Here is an 18557-nt window from a genome sequence, read left to right as displayed (position 1 = left end):
GTGAGTTGAGGGGGTGTTTAAATACTCTACCAAACTGTCATGTTCCACTGGAAGCCAAATAGATTTTGACTGGTGTGTTGTACCTGGCATGTTGGCTAAATAGGTCTGTGGACAATACAAATTAATTATGTTTAAAAAAAAAAAAAAAAATCCCCTTTTATCGTTTGACTGTTTGGTGTCAGATTGCAGCAGTATTAAACTAGGCCACACTTTCTGTACCAAGCAGTTTATCAACACTGATTAGTATTTACAATAAACCAGTAAAGAAATGCTTGATGTTTAGAAACTGACGGTAGAACCGTGAAAAGCATAATTTGGATACTGAACGTCTTTTTACAACAAGCTGTGTGTGTATATATACACTTATATATAAATACACTTAGGATATATTGGCGTTTGTTTCATAATTTCACAATATCACTTAATAGGAAAGTGATAACTGACCAAAATACCAGTAAAATCAATGAGTTCTGATGAATAAGAGATATTTTCACGACGCCGGATTTTGACTCATTTCTGGTTGGCGGAATGGTTATTGTGCGCATGCGCACGGATGCGTCGAGCGCGAACACGTGCGCGCGCCCCGGTTTTCCCGGAAGCGGGTGGTTGTCTGACATCGCCGCTCCCTCCTCGCGCCATTGAAAAGTCAGTTGAAGCTCACGCTAGCGTATTGACTTCCACAGCAGCCGAATCTCTACGGTAAGCGGGTTTAATAGCGGTATATCGTGGGTTAAATATTTTACGGTTCGTTTTTCGGTGAACTATCGGTGAAGCTCGATAGTAGTTTTATCTTGTTTGTGAATTTCGACGCGAGCTTTTCGAGCTAACGTTAGCGAGTCGGGAACAAATGTGAAGTTGCTGCTCGGCTGTTTCCTGTTCTCTCTATAGCTATGGAGTGTAATGAAGTGATTATTTATCTCTGTGTGTTTATTTGTATATCAGTGCACGTGTCGGTCCTCAGTGCAAACCGTCAGGTTTATCACATGCTGCTCACATCAGGACTGAACAATGCTCAGGTTTTATCTGTGTGATGATAACGAGTTTGTGTGGATTCGTTCAAGTACAAAATGTCTCCATACACCTTTTATCTTTACCTGCTATGACGTGACCGTTTAGACGTTTTAAAATTGGACTTTTTGACGTGATGCCTTTTTTTTTTGTTGTTGAGACGTCGCCTGTGGGAAAGTTGACACGAGTCTCTCCTCTGGGGATTAAACAAAACCCTCAACAAAAAAAAAAGCCTGAGGAAACCCACTACAAGTGAAACAACCACTACAAGTGAAACAACCGCTTCAAAGATACAGTAACTGCTTCATAAATGCGTTTAACGGCTTTACATCGAGCTACATATTAATATTAGCTTGTTGGCTAACTAGCTGTAATGTAAACCTTCTTTCCAGAATCTTCGAGCTAAAGTGTGATATTTAAGAGGCATTTTACAATCGTGTGCGATTCAAATTCAGTGTTTCCGCGCTCATAAAGAGATACAGATGCTGTTTAGATAACTTTTTTCCAACTTCCGACTTTATCTACTCTGGGCGTTGCTTAGCCTTTCGGCTAGATTTGCTAACCAGCGAGTGTTTTTTTTCTTTACCTGTATTGAGGTAAGCTCCGCCCCCTGCTATAGGAACGCTGAAACGTAATTCGCCAATCAGAGCGCGAGATTGAACTGGTAACCAATCATGATGTTAGATGTGGTGGGTTACCGAAATGCGGGTGGGAGAAAATGTGTGCAACTTCCTGTATGGAAGAGAACCAATTACGGGCAGTTCAAAGGTGGTCGAAATGTATCAAATTCGCTGGTTTATTTCTTGTGCAGAAAAAATAAATAAAATAAAATAACGTCGACAGATGATTTTTTTTTTCTTTCTAAATACAGAATAAAAAGCGTTCGGAGGTTTTGTGTAATTGAGATCATTGATAGTTTTGTATGTATTGCACGTGTTTTATATGGTGATCTGTTCCTGGATCAGTCTTGAGGTCTAGAGCTTGGTCATGATTTAGTCTGAAGCCGAATGTTAAGATGAATGCTGAAAGCACACACGGTGTTGTGTGATCTGTTTCCTCTTCCGTCCTGAATGAGTTTCTAGTTTGTTCTGTGGCTGTAAAATCAGGGCGGTGTCTCTGCCCCCTCTCACTGCTGCAACTTCTCACTGCTGACACTGGAAAATCCTTCATGTCACATCTTTATTCATTTAGGTGTGTTCAGTAATGTCCAAGCTTTCTGTTACTAGACAGATCAGTGGATATTTGGGTAAGAAGCAAGGCTAGGTCAGGTGAAAGCATCGATTACGTCAAGCCGGGTTCACATTTTCACCAAATCTCACGTTGTAAAATTGTTTGGTCCTGAGTTGTGTTTGGTGGTGTTCTCTTCCTCTTTATTTAAGTCCTCTTTATCTGTGGCTGTCGACAACTGTGTTTGTTTTTTCATCTTAAATGTCACTGATATATCTTTTAGGATGGTTGCTTGAAAGCCACTGATGGGGTGATGCAGCTCACATTTGACAGCTACAAATAGAGTACAGAGAAGCAACGTGAACTAAACGTACAAAATCGTTCACTTGGATTCATGCTTTCTGTTACATTTCATACATATTAATGGTCTAAAAAGACTGCTGAAATCAAAGCCTAAACCCAGGTTTAAACATCATCTAGGCCTAGCACTATCCTAAGTAACCGAGGCTTGATAAAGAAATACGGTCATATTGTAGACATTGCAATTACTTGATTATCAACAATCGTAAAAATAAATATTGAAGAATATTAAGGAATGCTTTTTTTTCTTAATTCTAATGGTAATGGTAATCCACTGATTGTTTGACATATTGCTAGAAACATAAATCAAAACGATGCATTGAAGGATAATTTAGTGTCTGAATACAAATTTTGTTCAGTCTTTTGAATTAATGCCCATTAAAAGTGAAATATGGGTGTATTAATAAAAGCATCAGCTCTGTGCTACATCTGCATGCCATAACCCCATTTCACTGTTTACAGCATCATTTAGCTAGACACACCCAGAGAAAATGTGCCTTTTACTAACACATTTAAACCCCTGGTAATTCACTCGAACCATTATCATAAAAATGAATTGCAATTGTTTCCCCAAGAAAGTTGCTCAGAAACCTGTTGTGGAGTTTTTCAAAGGTTATTAATGCTTCACGGTAAACAGCATTTCCTGTGCCTGCTGGCAAACAAGCACGGCCTTGCCGATTGTCTCTCATGCGTCGTTTTTGCAAATGCGCTCAAAGCGGAAGATCTCTGGCAAAAAAAGGCTGAAGAAACAGGAAGCAGAAAGAATGCAGTGCTGCGTCACCTCAAACACATTTTCTCTCACTAATCTAGTGCACAGCTTTAATCTGAGGGTTTTGCTGTGTGCCTTTGATTTGTACAGGTTAAATGATATTTTGTCTTGCTGTCTCCATTCCTTTTGCTGTCAAAGCATGTTTCTAAGAAATGACCATTATTCATATACCCGTGTTTCTGTGCACACCAGATAACTGATATTGGAATATGCCGAGACCCAGCCAGCAGAAATATCATCTGTTGGGATTTAAGGAGCCGTGTCAGTTCTTATCAAATTTACAATCAGGTGGAAATCATCATCCTAATGTGGCAAAAAAAAAAAAAAAAAAGGGTTTAGTTGAACCTTTTCTTCTGAGGTGACAGGTCAAAACATTGATCTTGTCTCTGTCCAAGAAGGAAAAACATCTTTGGACAGAGCAGTAAACTCAGTGGGGTCAGAAATCAATGATGTCCTGATCCCTGAGCACAGAATCTAAAATCTCCATTAATGCACTCAATGTAGTTTTTTTTTTCAGTCTCAACTGCTGCCGTTTTGAATGTGGTTCTCATCCCCAGGTTGGAGAAGCTGATTCATGATACTGCTTGATCACATGTTGTTGTTGTTGTCTGTTGGTTAAACTCAGTCATATAAGCAGCTGGAGATTTAAATACTCACAAACTATTCACATACTGTAAGGCAGATAGCACCATAGTGCACCTTAAGTGACATGTGTACAAAGAGAGAAGATCAGTGACGCTTATGTACAATACCATAGCTGTTGTTGAAGGTCTTGGCATGCATGCAAAATTGCACATGAGAAGGTATTCTAGTTATTCTCACAGCCCCTGGTGCTTATAAGGGGCGAAATAGAACCTCTAAACACGTGAGACATCGATATGTTTCTGACTTTTCACTTGGCCACCCATGTGTTTAGCCCTAAATAAGCCATTAGGACATTAGCCATGACTCGTGTTAAGGATAAAAAAAAATTCAGTCACTCTGGGATTGTGTACTCGCAAAAATTAAAGCAAAATGCAGCAAACTCTGTGAGGAATAGCTTGCAAATTAGTTTTTAAATGACCACAGATCTGGGCTGCAGTGCATCATGTGATGTAACCGTAATGCACATTTAGCCAGATCCCATCCCATAGCAGAGCTATCGTAGAAAGCAGTGAAGTATTTGTCTTCACTGGTTGTAGTGTTAAAAGAAGATTTCTGTTTTCTAAGGCACAGAAAATGTTTTTTAGAAAGCTTCTACAAAATCAAGTATTTTTTGGTTGTACCTATCACAATAAAACTCTGATTCTGGAGCGATCGAAATCTACACCTGAGATTTTTATTTTTTTTTTTTTATAATCTGTTGACATGAAGCTTTTTCAGAACTTAAGCTTTTCCTGGGGCCTCACGCCGAACAAAAGAACAGCTCTCATCTTCCGAGTGTCTTTCATTGTGATCTCTAGCCGCACCGTATTCTTACCTCACTTACTGTTCCTCTATACAGTCGTCATCTGCCTGGAAATGTGTATTTAGTTTATTACTGTTGATAATGTAGGGCTCTGCTGACTGCATCACTGACTCACTCACTTCTCATGGCATAAGCGTTATTGACCAAGTAGAAATCACGATAACGAAGTCGCCTATCGCCATCAGGGGACACGAGCCTGTGGTGTCTTGCCTGGGGCAGGCAGACCGCTTTCTATTCACTATGAAGCAGCTGTCTTTGTCAGCTTCAAATGTTAGTGTAGAATCTGTGAGAGAGCGAAAATGTGAGAGAGCGAAAATGCTGGCATTTCATAAAGGTGAAATTGTGCTATTCATGAATGTTAAGTCTCTGGGATTAGTAGCAATGGTCTCAAAGCGTTTGAACAAGTCAAAGTACTCTGGTTCGTAGCTCCGGTCCATAGTTTCACTAATTCATTTAATTGGTTACATAATGTAGAGACTTAATATTTGGCCTTCAACAGTGCCTGGATTTTCCAGACTTGTTGCTTGAATACTTCCTGTTTTGTGGATTGTTTGTTGTTTAGGTTAACAGTAGTTGCATAACCTTGAAGATATAATAAAAACCAACACGGATACACACAACTTGTCAGAAGCAGATCAGCTTTCTTGCGGGGTTTCATTGTTCTATTCGGGCCCCTGAGTGGTGTAGATAAGCCACAGACATTCATGGCCAGGATCCAAGAGCGCATATTTGGCCTTATCTGGGTGCGAGGGATGGCCTGCTTTATGTCTTTCTCTTATCAGTCACATCAGCCAATCATAGACATCTGTGAGCTCCTGTATGCAGAAGAGGGTCGATAGCACCCTCCTCCGAGTGTGTTACGCCGCCCTGTGGCGCAGCAGCTCAAATAAAAATACGATGAATGACTTGTGTGTCTGAAGGACGCGCTTGTCAGCCTTCACTCTCACTGGTTGGTAGCTGTGGTGTAATAGCGTCGAGCTGGCTGGTGGGTGGGAATTTGCATGTGAGCAGATTGGAGCGAAGTGTTGAATTTTTGCGTGATAACTCTTGAGTCAGACGTCGCAGGATTGGCGGGAGGCTGATGGTGCTGAAGAACCCGCAAGTAGGTCTGCTCAAAGTGTGTGTTCTCTTCAGAGATGAGTCATAAGCTGTGGATCTGGGCTGGGTTTATTTATTTATTTATTTTACTCTTAGCAGAGGAACATGACGACTAAAAATATGAGCATGTGTGTAGTGAGCAGGTCCAAGAGGACAATGGGGAGGAAATGGTAAACAAGGAAACTGCAAAGGAAAAAAAAAAAAACAGTGCCAAGAAAAGGGCTTGGAAACTTTTTAAAGCATATCTAAGAAGCACACAATGATCTGAGAAGAGTCTCGCCTTAACTCAACTTCCTGTCAGACTGCTTGAATTATATTGACTCACCTTATGAAGCTTTACTTCTGTCTGAATAAAATAGGTTGTGTTCCCTTGCAGTTTACTTTATAACGTCTTCAGCAAGTCCATTAGCCTTGTTTTTACATGCAAAAAACAACTATGTAGTAGCAGATGCTTGAATTACTGATGTTCTAAACATGGACTCTGTAGGAATAGGTTCATCTGTGAGCAAGAGATGGCGTGCGTGCACGCGTGTGACATGCATTGTTCAAACTGTGTCAGAAGTAACTGTGTGTCCTTGTATACACCTTTAAAATCTAAAATGATTACGCTTTGCCTTTCAGGTTAGGTAGGTTAAGACAGCTCATATTTAACCCCAGGAGCAAAGGGTAAACCTGCTAGATTCTTTTTGTATTGCTCCATAATGTTATATCAGCTCAAGCTACAGGTACGGCTGCGCTTTGTGCTTAGATAAATTCCACCCTGAACCACTTTAATGGACTTCTTTATTCATTTATTTTTTTTAAATGAATGCAACACTTTTATATCGCTGTCAGTTTGTGATCAGACCGGTATTTTGATTTACACACACACACACACACACACACACACACACACACCATCCTCACTCTTCCTCTTCATGTCAACTGCCTTTGTGCGTTTTGGCGCTCTTTTGAAGCATCTCCTTTCGCCTGTGTTTCATTTTTTAAAAGGTGACTCGCATGGAGGGGGTGTTAGAGAAAAGGTCAGTGTAACTGCATGCACTCTGAATTTCGTGAGTATTATGTTTTGTGGAGGAAAGCTCAAAAAAAGTGCCCCTTGGGTTTTATTTTTACACCATAGTACTCTGATTTTTAGGTCTGTGAACTCAAACGAAGTGCTGAAACAAGTGTTCAGAGGAAGAGGAAGCACAGACTTATGACTCAAGTAACTTCCCAATCCACAGAATAAGAGGAAATGCTGCTTAATTAACATCAAATAAAGTCATAAACCAACTCTAGCTCCATTATCCTTGTGTAAATGATCCTTGACCCAGGTATCATAACAGTGTTGTGCCCATATTAATCATAAAGCCATGATTCTGACTCTGATGTACTGACAAACTGCTCCAGTCCTTTAATCAGGTCAAGGTTGAATCCCAAACGTTTCCTGCTGGACTTTATGGATACGAGCGGTCTAACACACTGCCACTATCTGTGTGTCTGTTTACGGCATAGAATATGTGTATATGAATCTAGATTTAAAGCTGGTGGCCAGAAAAAGAAGGGGTTTTATTCCTTCATTCACGTTCAGAATAATCTCGACTAGAAACGTGTGCAGACTTTGTTTAACCTGCAAATGCAGTTATGACGTTTGGCTTAGTGCTGCATGGCCTTTTAGTGCTGCATAGTCCTGATACACACCTCAGGTTTAAACCAGACGACCTCTGAATAAGAGCTCTTTTAAATATTGTTTTAAAGCCCAGTAACAGAGGGAAAATGGAGGAGGAGGAGCCATGTACAGGAAGTTGTTGAGCCATCGTGGGTTTGATCTGCAGCTAATACAGAATGATGTGTGAGCATTGCAGTAGAATAGGAAGGACAAGTGTGTATATATGTATTTAATATACAAATATTTTGCTCTGCTGTGTCATGTTAATGGTATTTGAAGGTCTTGGGGTGTAAATTCATTTTAAAATGGGTTGTCCTGATTTTTCACAACCTTCTAGGTGACTGTTCTATTTATAACCGTGCAAGCTGTGCACTGTATGATGAATTTAGTTTTTCTTTGATTTTATTTACTCTTAATTATCTTGTTAAAATAGCATTCCTACACGTGCCACAGATTCTATACGAGCCCATCAGATGTGATGGAAATGACGGCGTTTAAGCTAGCAGCTTTGACTTCTTTTATTTTCCTTCATTTTTTCATGTATTAAAAGGGAAACTATTGAAGAAAACACGGGTCTTTTGGAAAATGCTCCAGTCTTGTCATTTCTTTGGCTTCAAGCCCAATAACCACTCTGTCTAAAACTATAACTATAACTTATTTTGATTATAAGTCCAAGAAACTTTGTAATGGCCTGAAAACCGCTAGGATACATCACGCTACAGCAAGTGAGATATGATAGGATACGAGTCTGTACATAAACCTGATGACACTCAGCAGCTCCTCTACCTCGTTAGGCTTTTTGCATGATATTCAAAAAGAAGAAAAGGTTGAAGTGAGGCTTGCTTTTGTGTCTTTTTTGTTTGTTTTTGTCGCATCGCAAAGTATTGTTAAATCCAACTTAAACTATTCTCGTCATGCTGGTGTATTCAGCTCAGAGATTCTGTCTCTAGAGGGAGGAACGTTGCTTTGTAGGTTCTTTGTAAGAGGTTAGTTAAATGACAACGACAGTAAGGTTTTGGGGGTGTAGTTATTCACACACGGGTAGTGAAGTCTTCAGAACTTAATAGTTTTGAGCAAGAGCAACAACCGGATATATGGGCATGTGGGTTTTGGCAAAAGCAGAAAGGGAATGAATTACTAGATGCTAATGCATACAAGCTTTACTTCTACTGAACACCAAAAACGGTTCTGCTCCAAAAAACTGTTATTTAAGCCATTGTTTCATTTTTCTTTTTGCACACGTGTCACTTACAGCTTATTTATTAAAAAAAAAAACACAAAAAAAAAACACGAATCAGTTGATCGTGATCATTTTTTCTTCCATCACAGTCGGTATTGGAGACAGACGATGCAGATCATCTCCAACATCCTCTCACTCCTGTTCAGTTTGAGCAACGTTATTCTTGATTGGTATCCGATGTGAGGTGAACGTGAGCGAATGTGCCGCGGTGAAACCGGCGCTCTGTATTTAGAGACGATGAGGCTTGTCTTCCCAGCTAACTTAGCGAGGATAATTGTATCTCTTGAGGATGCTGATTAGTCTTGTAGAGGAGACTTTCTGGCTGACACTTTGCCCTCTTGTGAAGTGAAGCCTCATTAACTGTAATCACAAACGCAGTAATCGTATCAGGATATTGTTGCTTAGAAGCGGCCTGTAGGTCCTGATACCTGTAACCGATTCGGATTAGTGTTTGTTAAAGGTGATTATCTACACGATGCCTAAATCCCACTCAATGGTCATAGGAGTGCTCATGATATTAAAGGAGTCATGGGATTAGGCAGATTATCCCCCAGATTATTCCATCATGTGGGATTTGCAATCTCGCATCCTTTACACTTCAGTTGTCCATGCTTACACGTGCAAGTGTAGCGGTGTGGCCCAGGTTCTACACTTAGTACACTTGATGGTAAGGTAGTGTGACTGAAGGTACAGCAGTGGTGGAGGAGCGAACGTCAAGTTCAAGCTGGCAAGTGTGTACTGTGTGTGACAGCGCTGTCAAACTGGCTCAAGTGGCCAGGAGGTTTGTTCTGATTTGCTTGAATCGAGGACCAGCACCACCACCACCTCTGAACTAGATGTTCTAAAATATAGCCTGTTTTAAATAGTGTCATCTTTGAACGGATCCGTTGCTGTAACACTATACTGGTATTGAATACGAACCCTACCACTATGTCTCCAGAAAAAAAGTTACAAATGCAGTGGGTTTTTTTTTTTTTTTTTTTTTTGTATTTGCCCGCAAAACTTAAAACGAATTTAAATAATTTCACTTGACTTGCCAAATGCCTGGTTATCCTTTCTGATGAGCTTGTTTAAAACAAGAAATAGTAATAGTAATAATAATAATAATAATAATAATAATAATAATAATAATAATAATAATAATAATGGCAATAATGCTTCTTCTGTTTGTATGTGTATTTGTCTGGTTAGGACACATTATCTGTATTCCACTACAGCCCCAGTGTTTTAGACGAGGTCTAGAAGTAAATTCAGATCATTTTTAATCTCCATTCACTTGTGAATAAACGTCATCTTTACCAGCCAGTGAAATGTTTTGATGAACGGTGCGGCTAAACGCTCTCTCCCTGCTCAGTGCTTTAAACCACAGCCGAATGTGTACGTGGGCCTTTAACCCAAATGTCTTTTCCAGGCTTCATTTACTTCACGGTGATTAAGTAAATTTAGTGCATCGACCGGAGTTCATACAGTGATGGTCTCTTTGCCCTCGCTGTGCTTGTGGTTGTGAAATGACTTTCCTGGCTGTGTTTTCTTAATAGAGGGAAGTCTTTTATTAAAGCGAGTATTTTTATTCTGGGCAGGTTTTCCAACCATCTCGCTGCCCGTAATTTAGGTGCCAGGCTGCCGGATGTTACTCTCTACACCGAGTCACCCTCAGTACATGTTGTATTCCAGCATAAAGCTTTTCTTCATACCGCTATGAAATGGATACAGATCTCTTTCTGTAATTTTTGATATTTTTTGCCCCAGTTTTTTTTTTTAACTTCTTTGAGCCTTCCCCCACCTCCAAGCTGCTCAGCTCAGAAAGCACACCCCAAGGGCTGACCTGCCAAAATGCGCTGTTGGCAGAACTGGATTCTCTGCTTTTATAGGAATGCAGAGGCCCTGGACAGGAAAATGGTGCAGTGTGTACACGTAGTTTGTGTTCATATTTTCAAAAGTCACATTTTAGTGTGTTTTAGGCAAAACAGGTACGATTCTGTTCTGATTATTACGTCTGCCATGTGCGTTGTTGTCGTGTTTATGAAAGCAACATCTGTGGTGGATGTTGGAGACGGCGTGTAACATTTTGGGTTCATTCCCCTGCACATGACTTCATCCAGATCTTCTGCAGTAAGTTCTCACATCTGTCTGTAACATGTGCCTGCATGGCTGCGTCTTCTGATCGGTGTGTGATATGAAGCATTAGGGGTGGATTTTGCTCACCTGGAGATAGCTGGGTATCTTGAACAACACAAGTTTTGCTGTGTAATCATGTAGCACGGGCAGTTTTGCGCTCACTCTCAACACTGCCATGTTGGCCAGGTGTCGTAGAAAAGCTTTGAGGGCACATGAAGGGAGTATATGGCACGTCGTAGCTTATAGCACGTACCAGATCCGATAATCATCAGGCATAAATTGCTGGCTGTAATGGTGTTTTCTTACAGCCTGAGCTATTACAGCATGTCCCTCTTTTATACAGTCATTCTTACTTGATTTTATTTTTATTTTTTAAATATTTAATAACTCCTTAGATAATGCATTTAATTTGAAATAAAAGTTTTTTTTGGTTGTTTTTTTAATATTATTTCTGGGTGTTTGACTGAAAGGTAGAAGCTTTCAAAAATTGACTGTAATCCATAAAAAGTGCAGTAAATCACTGCAAATTATATGATCTTGATCCTGAGCGAATGAGATTTGCATTAGTTAGACGACTTTGGTGTCTGATTTGTCACCCAAATGAGGATGAGGTTCATCTCGAGGTTTCTTCCTTTACCCTCCAAGGGAGTTTTTTTTTCTTCTTCACCACAGTCGCCTCAGTCACCTCAGACTTGCTCATTGGGGATAAATACAAACACATTTATATATAAGGCTAATAATAATCTTGAACTTTGTATTATATTAATCTTTATATCACATTTTGTTATGTTTGTTCTGTAAAGCCGCTTTGAGATAATGTTCATTGATTCATACCATACAAATAAATAAACATTTTGAATTGAAAAAAATAATTTGTGCAGAAATGTGCACACACGCCAGAGCATGAGCAGGATTCATATGATTTCCCAAATAGGAAAAAAGCTTCTTGTGTAAAAAGTTATGTTGTTCTGGACAATGTCATGTCTTTTTTTTTTTTTTTTTAGAAAGAACTCTGGCCTGCTTTGTCTTGAATCTCTGCTGAATGCTCACATTTCATATGCTGTGAGAAAAGTACCACTTGAAAGTAATTTAGTTTTGTTTTGCATGTGTTCTTGTAAATCAAACCTGCACACCATGTAAGGTAAAAAGTACTTGTAGCCTTACAGGAACAGGAAGCTGCAGCCGAGACGCAGAGGGAGCTGCAGAAGCCGAGCAGAGAGCGACAGACCACTGGCACTCGTTCACCGCTCACCAACATCTAGAGAAGAATTAGTTTCAATGCCGCTGCAATGCAGCAGAATAAAAAGCGCGCATGTGTGTTGCATCTTCCAGTTAGGGGGAAAAAGGAAGCCGCACACTAAGCTAAAGAGCCTGTATGACCTGTGAGAGCGTTTTGATTTGAAACAGGGTGTATGTTTATAAACCCATATTTTACTGATCTAGAGCTGAAGGCAGCTGTGCATGTTAACGCTCGCTTTCTTTTTCTCTCTCCCCCTTCGCTCTGGCCTCTCAGTTCCAGCCTTTCACCGAGAGCCCGCTCTCCTTAGGGCCAACCTCCTCCCTTTTTCCTCTCTCTTACCATAACAACCCCGATTACGTCCTCCTTATTGGGCTGCTGCCAAGCCTTTGTGTCCAAGTCACACACTCCGGCTCAGAGCGGTTCGTGCGCGACAGTATGAAAGTGCACTGTTATATGACTAGATAAAAAAAAAATAATAATAATAGGAACTGCTGTGTTGTGATTTTGTAAATCTCTGTACAAGGGATGTTTAAGGTTGTATACAGAGCCAACGTTCAAATTGTAAGCACCCTTTCTAAGACACTATAGTGTCGGATGTCTTTTCTTTGGTGACCGGGGTGTAACTCAGTGTGGTCTGCTGTTCTAGCCTAATCTGCATGCAGGATGCTTTTTAGCTCAGCACAGTTGTAAAGAGTGGTTCTGTAGCCTTCCTTTCTGTCCTCTTATCAAGGTGTTTCTACCTGGATGTGTTTCACATCCTTTCTAAACTTTAGAGGAACGGCAAGTGGCGGCTCTGCAATAAAGACTTTGAGCTGCTGTTCACGAGTCACATCGCGTCTCAATTTGCAAATCTCCTCAAGCAGAAATAAAACCAAGACGTGTTTATTCGTTTGTGTCTCCAGCAGTAAATCATGGCCGAGCACGAACCCACCCCAGAGCAGCTAGCAGCCATCGCTGCCGAGAACGAGGAGAGCGAGGCTGTGAACTACAAGCCGCCGGCACAGAAGACCCTGCAGGAGATCCAGGAGCTGGACAAGGATGACGAGAGCCTGCGCAAGTACAAAGAGGCTTTGCTCGGCTCGACCGCTGTGGCCGCAGGTGGGTGTGTGTGTGTGTGTGTGTGTGTTGCACAACTAAAACTGAAACCACAAAATTATTTTTCCAACTTGAAATAAGACCATCAAAGTAAAATCAAAAACTAGAAAAGTTGCTGCCAAAACTCAGCGAAAGCAAAATAAAAGGATTTTTCCACCACTTAGGAAGGCTTGTGATTTGTTTGTGTTTAGTTTGAGCTAACTGTGGAAAATGGAGGCTGGCAGGAAGGGAGCGAGTGTGCTGAGGGAAATATTTCAAACCGAATTCTCTTCCATGGTTCCTAATAACACAGTTCTACATCCATATGTAGGTCTTTGTTAAAGTTAACTTTGTTAACATCTTGTCTTCACTTGTGTTATGGTCATTTCTGTTATCCGGCGCTCTCGTCTCAAATTCTGTGTTTAACGGGGTGAGGTTTATAGATTATGAATGACTCTGTAAACACGCTTTGCTTCTTATAGCTAGAAGTTCAAGGTGGTTATGGATTCCTTGTGACATATAATAATATATATGTGCCATTTGCTACAGCGATTGAAATTTACTTACACTTGAATTCTAAGTGAATATTTTGAACATGTTAAATAAGAAAAAAAGACAAACATGTTGTAGGAGGTTGTGTGCTTGGAGAAGCAGGACGGCTTCAGCGCTCACTAGATGTCCTGAATAACAGTTACGTCTGGAAGCGTCCTGTGCGCCGAAGCGCCTGACTTTGTAGACGGCAGGTCTTGAGATGAATAGGCAGAAAGGAGGTCACATCCCGACGGGCTCAGCTTTGTCATCGCTGTCCTAATAGAGCACCCAAATAAACTCTCCACTGTTTTTCATCCTTTTTTCCGGCTTTTATTTGTGTCAGGTGGAGTTTAGTCGATTTATTCTCCAAATGTAAATCCAACACGAATCATCCGTGAATGTCTTTTTATACAATAGCTTCAGTCCACATACGTCGGCTCTCAGTCCAAACCCAGCCGGTCGAGTCCTGTCTCTCAACAACCCACCCAGCATTTTGTCATGATTTTAACCCGAGATGTTTTCCTTCTTTTCTTTTTGTAGATCCCACCATTCCCAACGTCCAAGTTACCCGGCTAACTTTAGTGTGCGAAACGGCCCCTGCTCCTCTGACCCTTGACCTGCAAGGTGAGTGATGATAAGCAGAAGGTTATCTTAAAGTGCATGCTACAACATGCCTAATGTATATAAGAGCTGCTCGGTTTAGAACTGCGTGCTTGTCCACTTCTGATTAAGCAGATAATGGTTATTGATTCCTATTGTACTTTATACATAATGCACTTCATACAAATACTTTTGCTGCATAAAGCTGTTTTTTAATAAAACCTATATAGCATAAAATCACCGACTTGTACAACCTGAAGAGTAGCAATAATTCCGATTATGATTATGTGCACAGCAATATGCAATGGATAAAATATTTACTTATTGCCGTGTCTAAACTGATGATCCTGTCATGTTCAAAATACACTAGCATCAATTTGATCTCCCGGAATAATAGTTTAAAGATTTTCTTTTTTTAAAAAAGTTAGATGGTGTGAGTTTGCTGTGAGTTTGAATACACATTGTCTGATTCACAAAGGAAAAGGAGGCGTAGATCTACCAGTCACTCACGAGGCTCATTAGAGAATGTATTTGCAGACCTCCCAGTGTTTTATGTAGTAGTCTTTTTTTTTTTCTCCCCAATAAAGTCTACAGATGAGCCTGTCAACACGTGTCTCTAGAATATTAACCGAGCAAGCTCTGAAAAACCTTTTATTTTCCTCTCTTTAAAGATGCACTGATTGCTTCCTGTCAAGCTAAATATCAAGAATGATTTGGATTCTTTAATGTGAAATGCAATCTATTAGTGTATGTTTGACATGGCTATCATCTGGTATATCTGTTACCGTTTATTACAAATACCACTGAAGATCTTTTTAGCCGAAAACGAATCAAAATAGTACTCGGCCTAAAAGGCTATTTAGACCGGCATATAGTGTATCGTTAAAAATGTACAAATCAATTTATAATATGATGAACGAGCGAGACGTAGAAAGAAACCCTTACCATACACCCTCATGGCCAACTGTCTCGGTGTAATTCAGACTTCAATCACGGACTTGACTGCAACTAAAAATGGCTGAGAGATAAAGCAGGGCTTTGTGCTTGAGGTAGAGGAGAGAGTGCAGGAGGACAGATTGTACAAAGCCATCTGCTGGATAGAGGCTCGCACTGCAGTCTCGAATGCTGCTATTTCTGTTTAATTGTCATATTAGATTTACAAAGGTTAATAATATTCCAGCACAGTCCTTCCCAAGTATTTCTAGACTTTATGATTTTCTTTCTCTAGTTTTGAAGCTATTTCTCATCTCCTGTTCTTTAGTAGAACATCCTTATATAAGCTTTTGGAATGTGTATTTACTGCTGTTGTCTGGGCTTTTGTTTACTCAGGAGACCTGGAGAGCTTCAAAAAGCAGTCATTTGTTCTTAAAGAAGGAGTGGAGTACAGGATAAAGATCAGCTTCAAGGTGAGACGGTCATTTGTTTCTGTGGTCTTTTTGCGTTGGATCAAAGAATCCATTCTACACTGCAGCAGCTTGTATTAGTTATCATCGTTAACAGTTTGTCAAATCTCCCCCAGCCGATACTAGCAGTCGCACTAACAACCGATCACGGGCGGCTTTGTGCTGTCAGCTTTCGTTAAAGTTTTATTAGTGGGAAATTTCTTTAGTTTCTTTTATGCTCAGTGTTTTAGAATCGTGACGTTTTGCGAGTATTGAGATGAGTTATGATGCGAGTTATGTTTGTTTATGCCAGTAAAGTGTCGTTCATGAGAATATTCAAATACTACACGCTGATTATTGACCTTATAACTGAGCGTGGCATGGACACAGTAATTAGTAGTGATCAGTGGACGTATCTTTTAACCAATTTGCAGCAGAACATTTTGTGCCTTGATTTCTATTAAAGCCATATGATTGAATTCGTTGTCATTCTAACATTAACATAGCCAAGAGATTTCCTATTTCGGTCATTTGTACCCATCTTATGTCTAACGTTTCCATGTCACTTCTAACAGTGAGCTACACTGTTAAAGAAAACCAGTCTCGGAGCATTATGCCTCATGGGTTTAGTAAAGCCTAACGCTGTTGGGCTTTTGAAACTGATCCCCCCCCCTTTTTTTTTCTATGCAAATCTTTCCAGGTAAACAAGGAGATTGTCTCCGGTCTGAAGTATGTACAACAAACCTTTAGGAAAGGGGTGAAGAGTAAGTATGATCACGTTGCTAACTCTACATCCACTTCGGTTTCTGCTTAGTGGCAGTAAAGTAGTACTGTAGTGCTAGTATGATTGGTTCGTTTGCTATTTGTCTCCTCCTCGTGGTCATCCTTAATTTTATAAGAGATTTGTGTGAGGGAGATTTGTGTTTCTTTCTTTTTCTTATTTAATTCATTCTTTCTGTACGCAGTTGACAAGAGCGACTACATGGTGGGCAGTTATGGGCCTCGACCAACTGAATACGAGTTCCTCACCCCTCTGGAGGAGGCTCCAAAGGGCATGCTGGCCCGTGGCACCTACACCTTAAAGTCCAAGTTTACTGACGATGACAAGCACGACCACCTTTCCTGGGAGTGGAACCTCAACATCAAGAAGGATTGGAAAGACTAAGTCACTCCTGAACCTCAGCTGCTTTTCCTCTCCATCGATTTCCATTCTTCTTCTTCCTCCCTCTCTTTTCTCTCCATTTCCACATAAGTACCATCATTATGGAGTAACTGGTTAATCAACGACGTTTCTCACTCCGTCCATCTTTCTAGCATTTGTCATTCTCTACAATTGCTCCTCCCCTTCACTCCCTTCCAATGAACGAGTATTGAGGATTTTCATGAAAAAATATATGTGAAAACAAACAAATGTGCACAATCCAAATTTTGTGTTTTTGTTTTGTTTGTATATAAAAGTTAAAAAAAAAAAAAGAGAGGAAAAAAAAATGTTCAAAAACATGAATGCTATTGACATGGCTGTTGTTAGTAATCTTCACATCCCCCCCATGCTTATCCTTCTGTGTCTTATACCGTACCCATGTGTGTGTGCAGATTTCCTTACATTCCTTATCTCTCTATTCATTCTTTTTTTGTTGTTTGTTTGTTTGTTTAAATTACCATAATCTGCCTTGAAAAGAAGTAATGGGAAATGGTGCCGCATGACGTTTTGCCACTGGCAGAGCTATTGACTTTCCTAAACCCCTATACATGTGGGAAAATAACGTGTACCTTTTGTTTGATATAATCTGTGTGCAGTGGTTGGCGTGAGTGGTTCTAGCTGACGTTGAACATGTGTTCCTAGCAGGGATGTTTGCATGTGGGTAATGTAGTGTTTCCAAAAAAAAAAAAAAATGTAGCTGACTTTATTGCAAACGTGACCTCCTGTCCACTGGGGGAACTCCACTGATACAGCCTTCCTAGTGGTGGCCTGTGTGTTTTCTCTAACCCCTTAAACCCCCCCTTCTTTCTTTTTCTTTTTTAAACATGTGGCCTTAAGAAATTATTCCTATAGCACGATGTTGAGGAATTTTTTGCCTTTTGAAGTGTAACGGTTTTAAAATATTATAAAATCATTCCCCCATGGCTGGAGCAAAGGTTGCTCGCTCTGCTTCCGGCTGTTTCCACTTGGGAAGGATCTTTTCATCCGGGGCCTCTTCCACTTATTTCGTTTCACTATAAACCAACACATGAAGGCCAGTAGAAGTAGGTGAACTCTGCTAAAAGCCAACTCAATCGTAGTGTCCCCTGTACCTTCTCTTGTGTTATTTGTTTCTAGATTCTGTCAAGTCAAATTCTCTTCCCCAAACATGTCCATTTCTAAAGAGGGCAAGTGCTCACTTCCTGAAACGTGCCCTTAGCATCATGGTCTACGCAGGTTGTCACTGATACTAAAGTGATTTCTCGTAGCGGAAAGGGCTGGTTTTTTTTTTGCCTGCAGACCTCAACTATTATATGCTTCAGATAAAAATTTCAACATCACTGGCTGTGCCTCCACTATTTACCACCACAAGCTGCTTTATGAAGACCTCAAACATGAACACAAAACTCTAACCGAGGTGTGTGTGGGTAAGATGGACAATTTTGGTCTTGGGGTGTTCTTTCATTCTAGATGCAGTGTAGCCGCTTTCACCTCAAGATTTAATCTCGATAGAGAATACATCCGATATCGTACACATTTTTTCCACCGACAACATTGCCTATAATGTTGCATGGAGATTTTTAGCACTTGCTTCTCGCTTTTGTCTGGTCTCTGTGTACTTCTGTCATTCTATCACTGTGGAAGGAGATTACTGTTCATCTGTGTCAACATTAAAAGTGTTCAAAATGGATTGTG

At 40.3% G+C, this 18557-nt stretch overlaps 1 protein-coding gene across 2 annotated transcripts; it reads left to right on the top strand.

The window, feature by feature from the left end:
• Window positions 1-545: 545 nt before the first annotated feature.
• Window positions 546-18552, top strand: arhgdia (Rho GDP dissociation inhibitor (GDI) alpha). Of its 2 annotated transcripts, none has more exons than XM_060892155.1 (6): window positions 546-699; window positions 12998-13193; window positions 14241-14324; window positions 15630-15706; window positions 16383-16446; window positions 16648-18552. In XM_060892155.1, the coding sequence occupies exons 2-6, from the start codon at window positions 13007-13009 to the stop codon at window positions 16845-16847; spliced, it is 612 nt and encodes a 203-aa protein (XP_060748138.1). In that variant the 5' UTR covers window positions 546-699; window positions 12998-13006; the 3' UTR covers window positions 16848-18552. The 2 variants fall into 2 exon arrangements, with proteins under 2 accessions (XP_060748138.1, XP_060748139.1); XM_060892156.1 differs by having other exon boundaries at window positions 552-699; window positions 13001-13193.
• Window positions 18553-18557: the final 5 nt, after the last annotated feature.

This window comes from Tachysurus vachellii, chromosome 18 (genome assembly GCF_030014155.1).
Source record: "Tachysurus vachellii isolate PV-2020 chromosome 18, HZAU_Pvac_v1, whole genome shotgun sequence".
NCBI classification, from domain to species: Eukaryota; Metazoa; Chordata; class Actinopteri; order Siluriformes; family Bagridae; genus Tachysurus; species Tachysurus vachellii.
This window is presented reverse-complemented; position numbering and strand designations above follow the sequence as displayed.

Excerpts from the sequence above, each read along its gene's own strand:
- arhgdia (XM_060892155.1), top strand. The coding sequence starts at position 13,007 with ATGGCCGAGCACGAACCCACCCCAGAGCAGCTAGCAGCCATCGCTGCC. Across the intron at positions 13,194-14,240 it reads CTCGACCGCTGTGGCCGCAG|ATCCCACCATTCCCAACGTC; the intron begins GTGGGTGTGTGT and ends TTCTTTTTGTAG. Across the intron at positions 14,325-15,629 it reads TCTGACCCTTGACCTGCAAG|GAGACCTGGAGAGCTTCAAA; the intron begins GTGAGTGATGAT and ends TTGTTTACTCAG.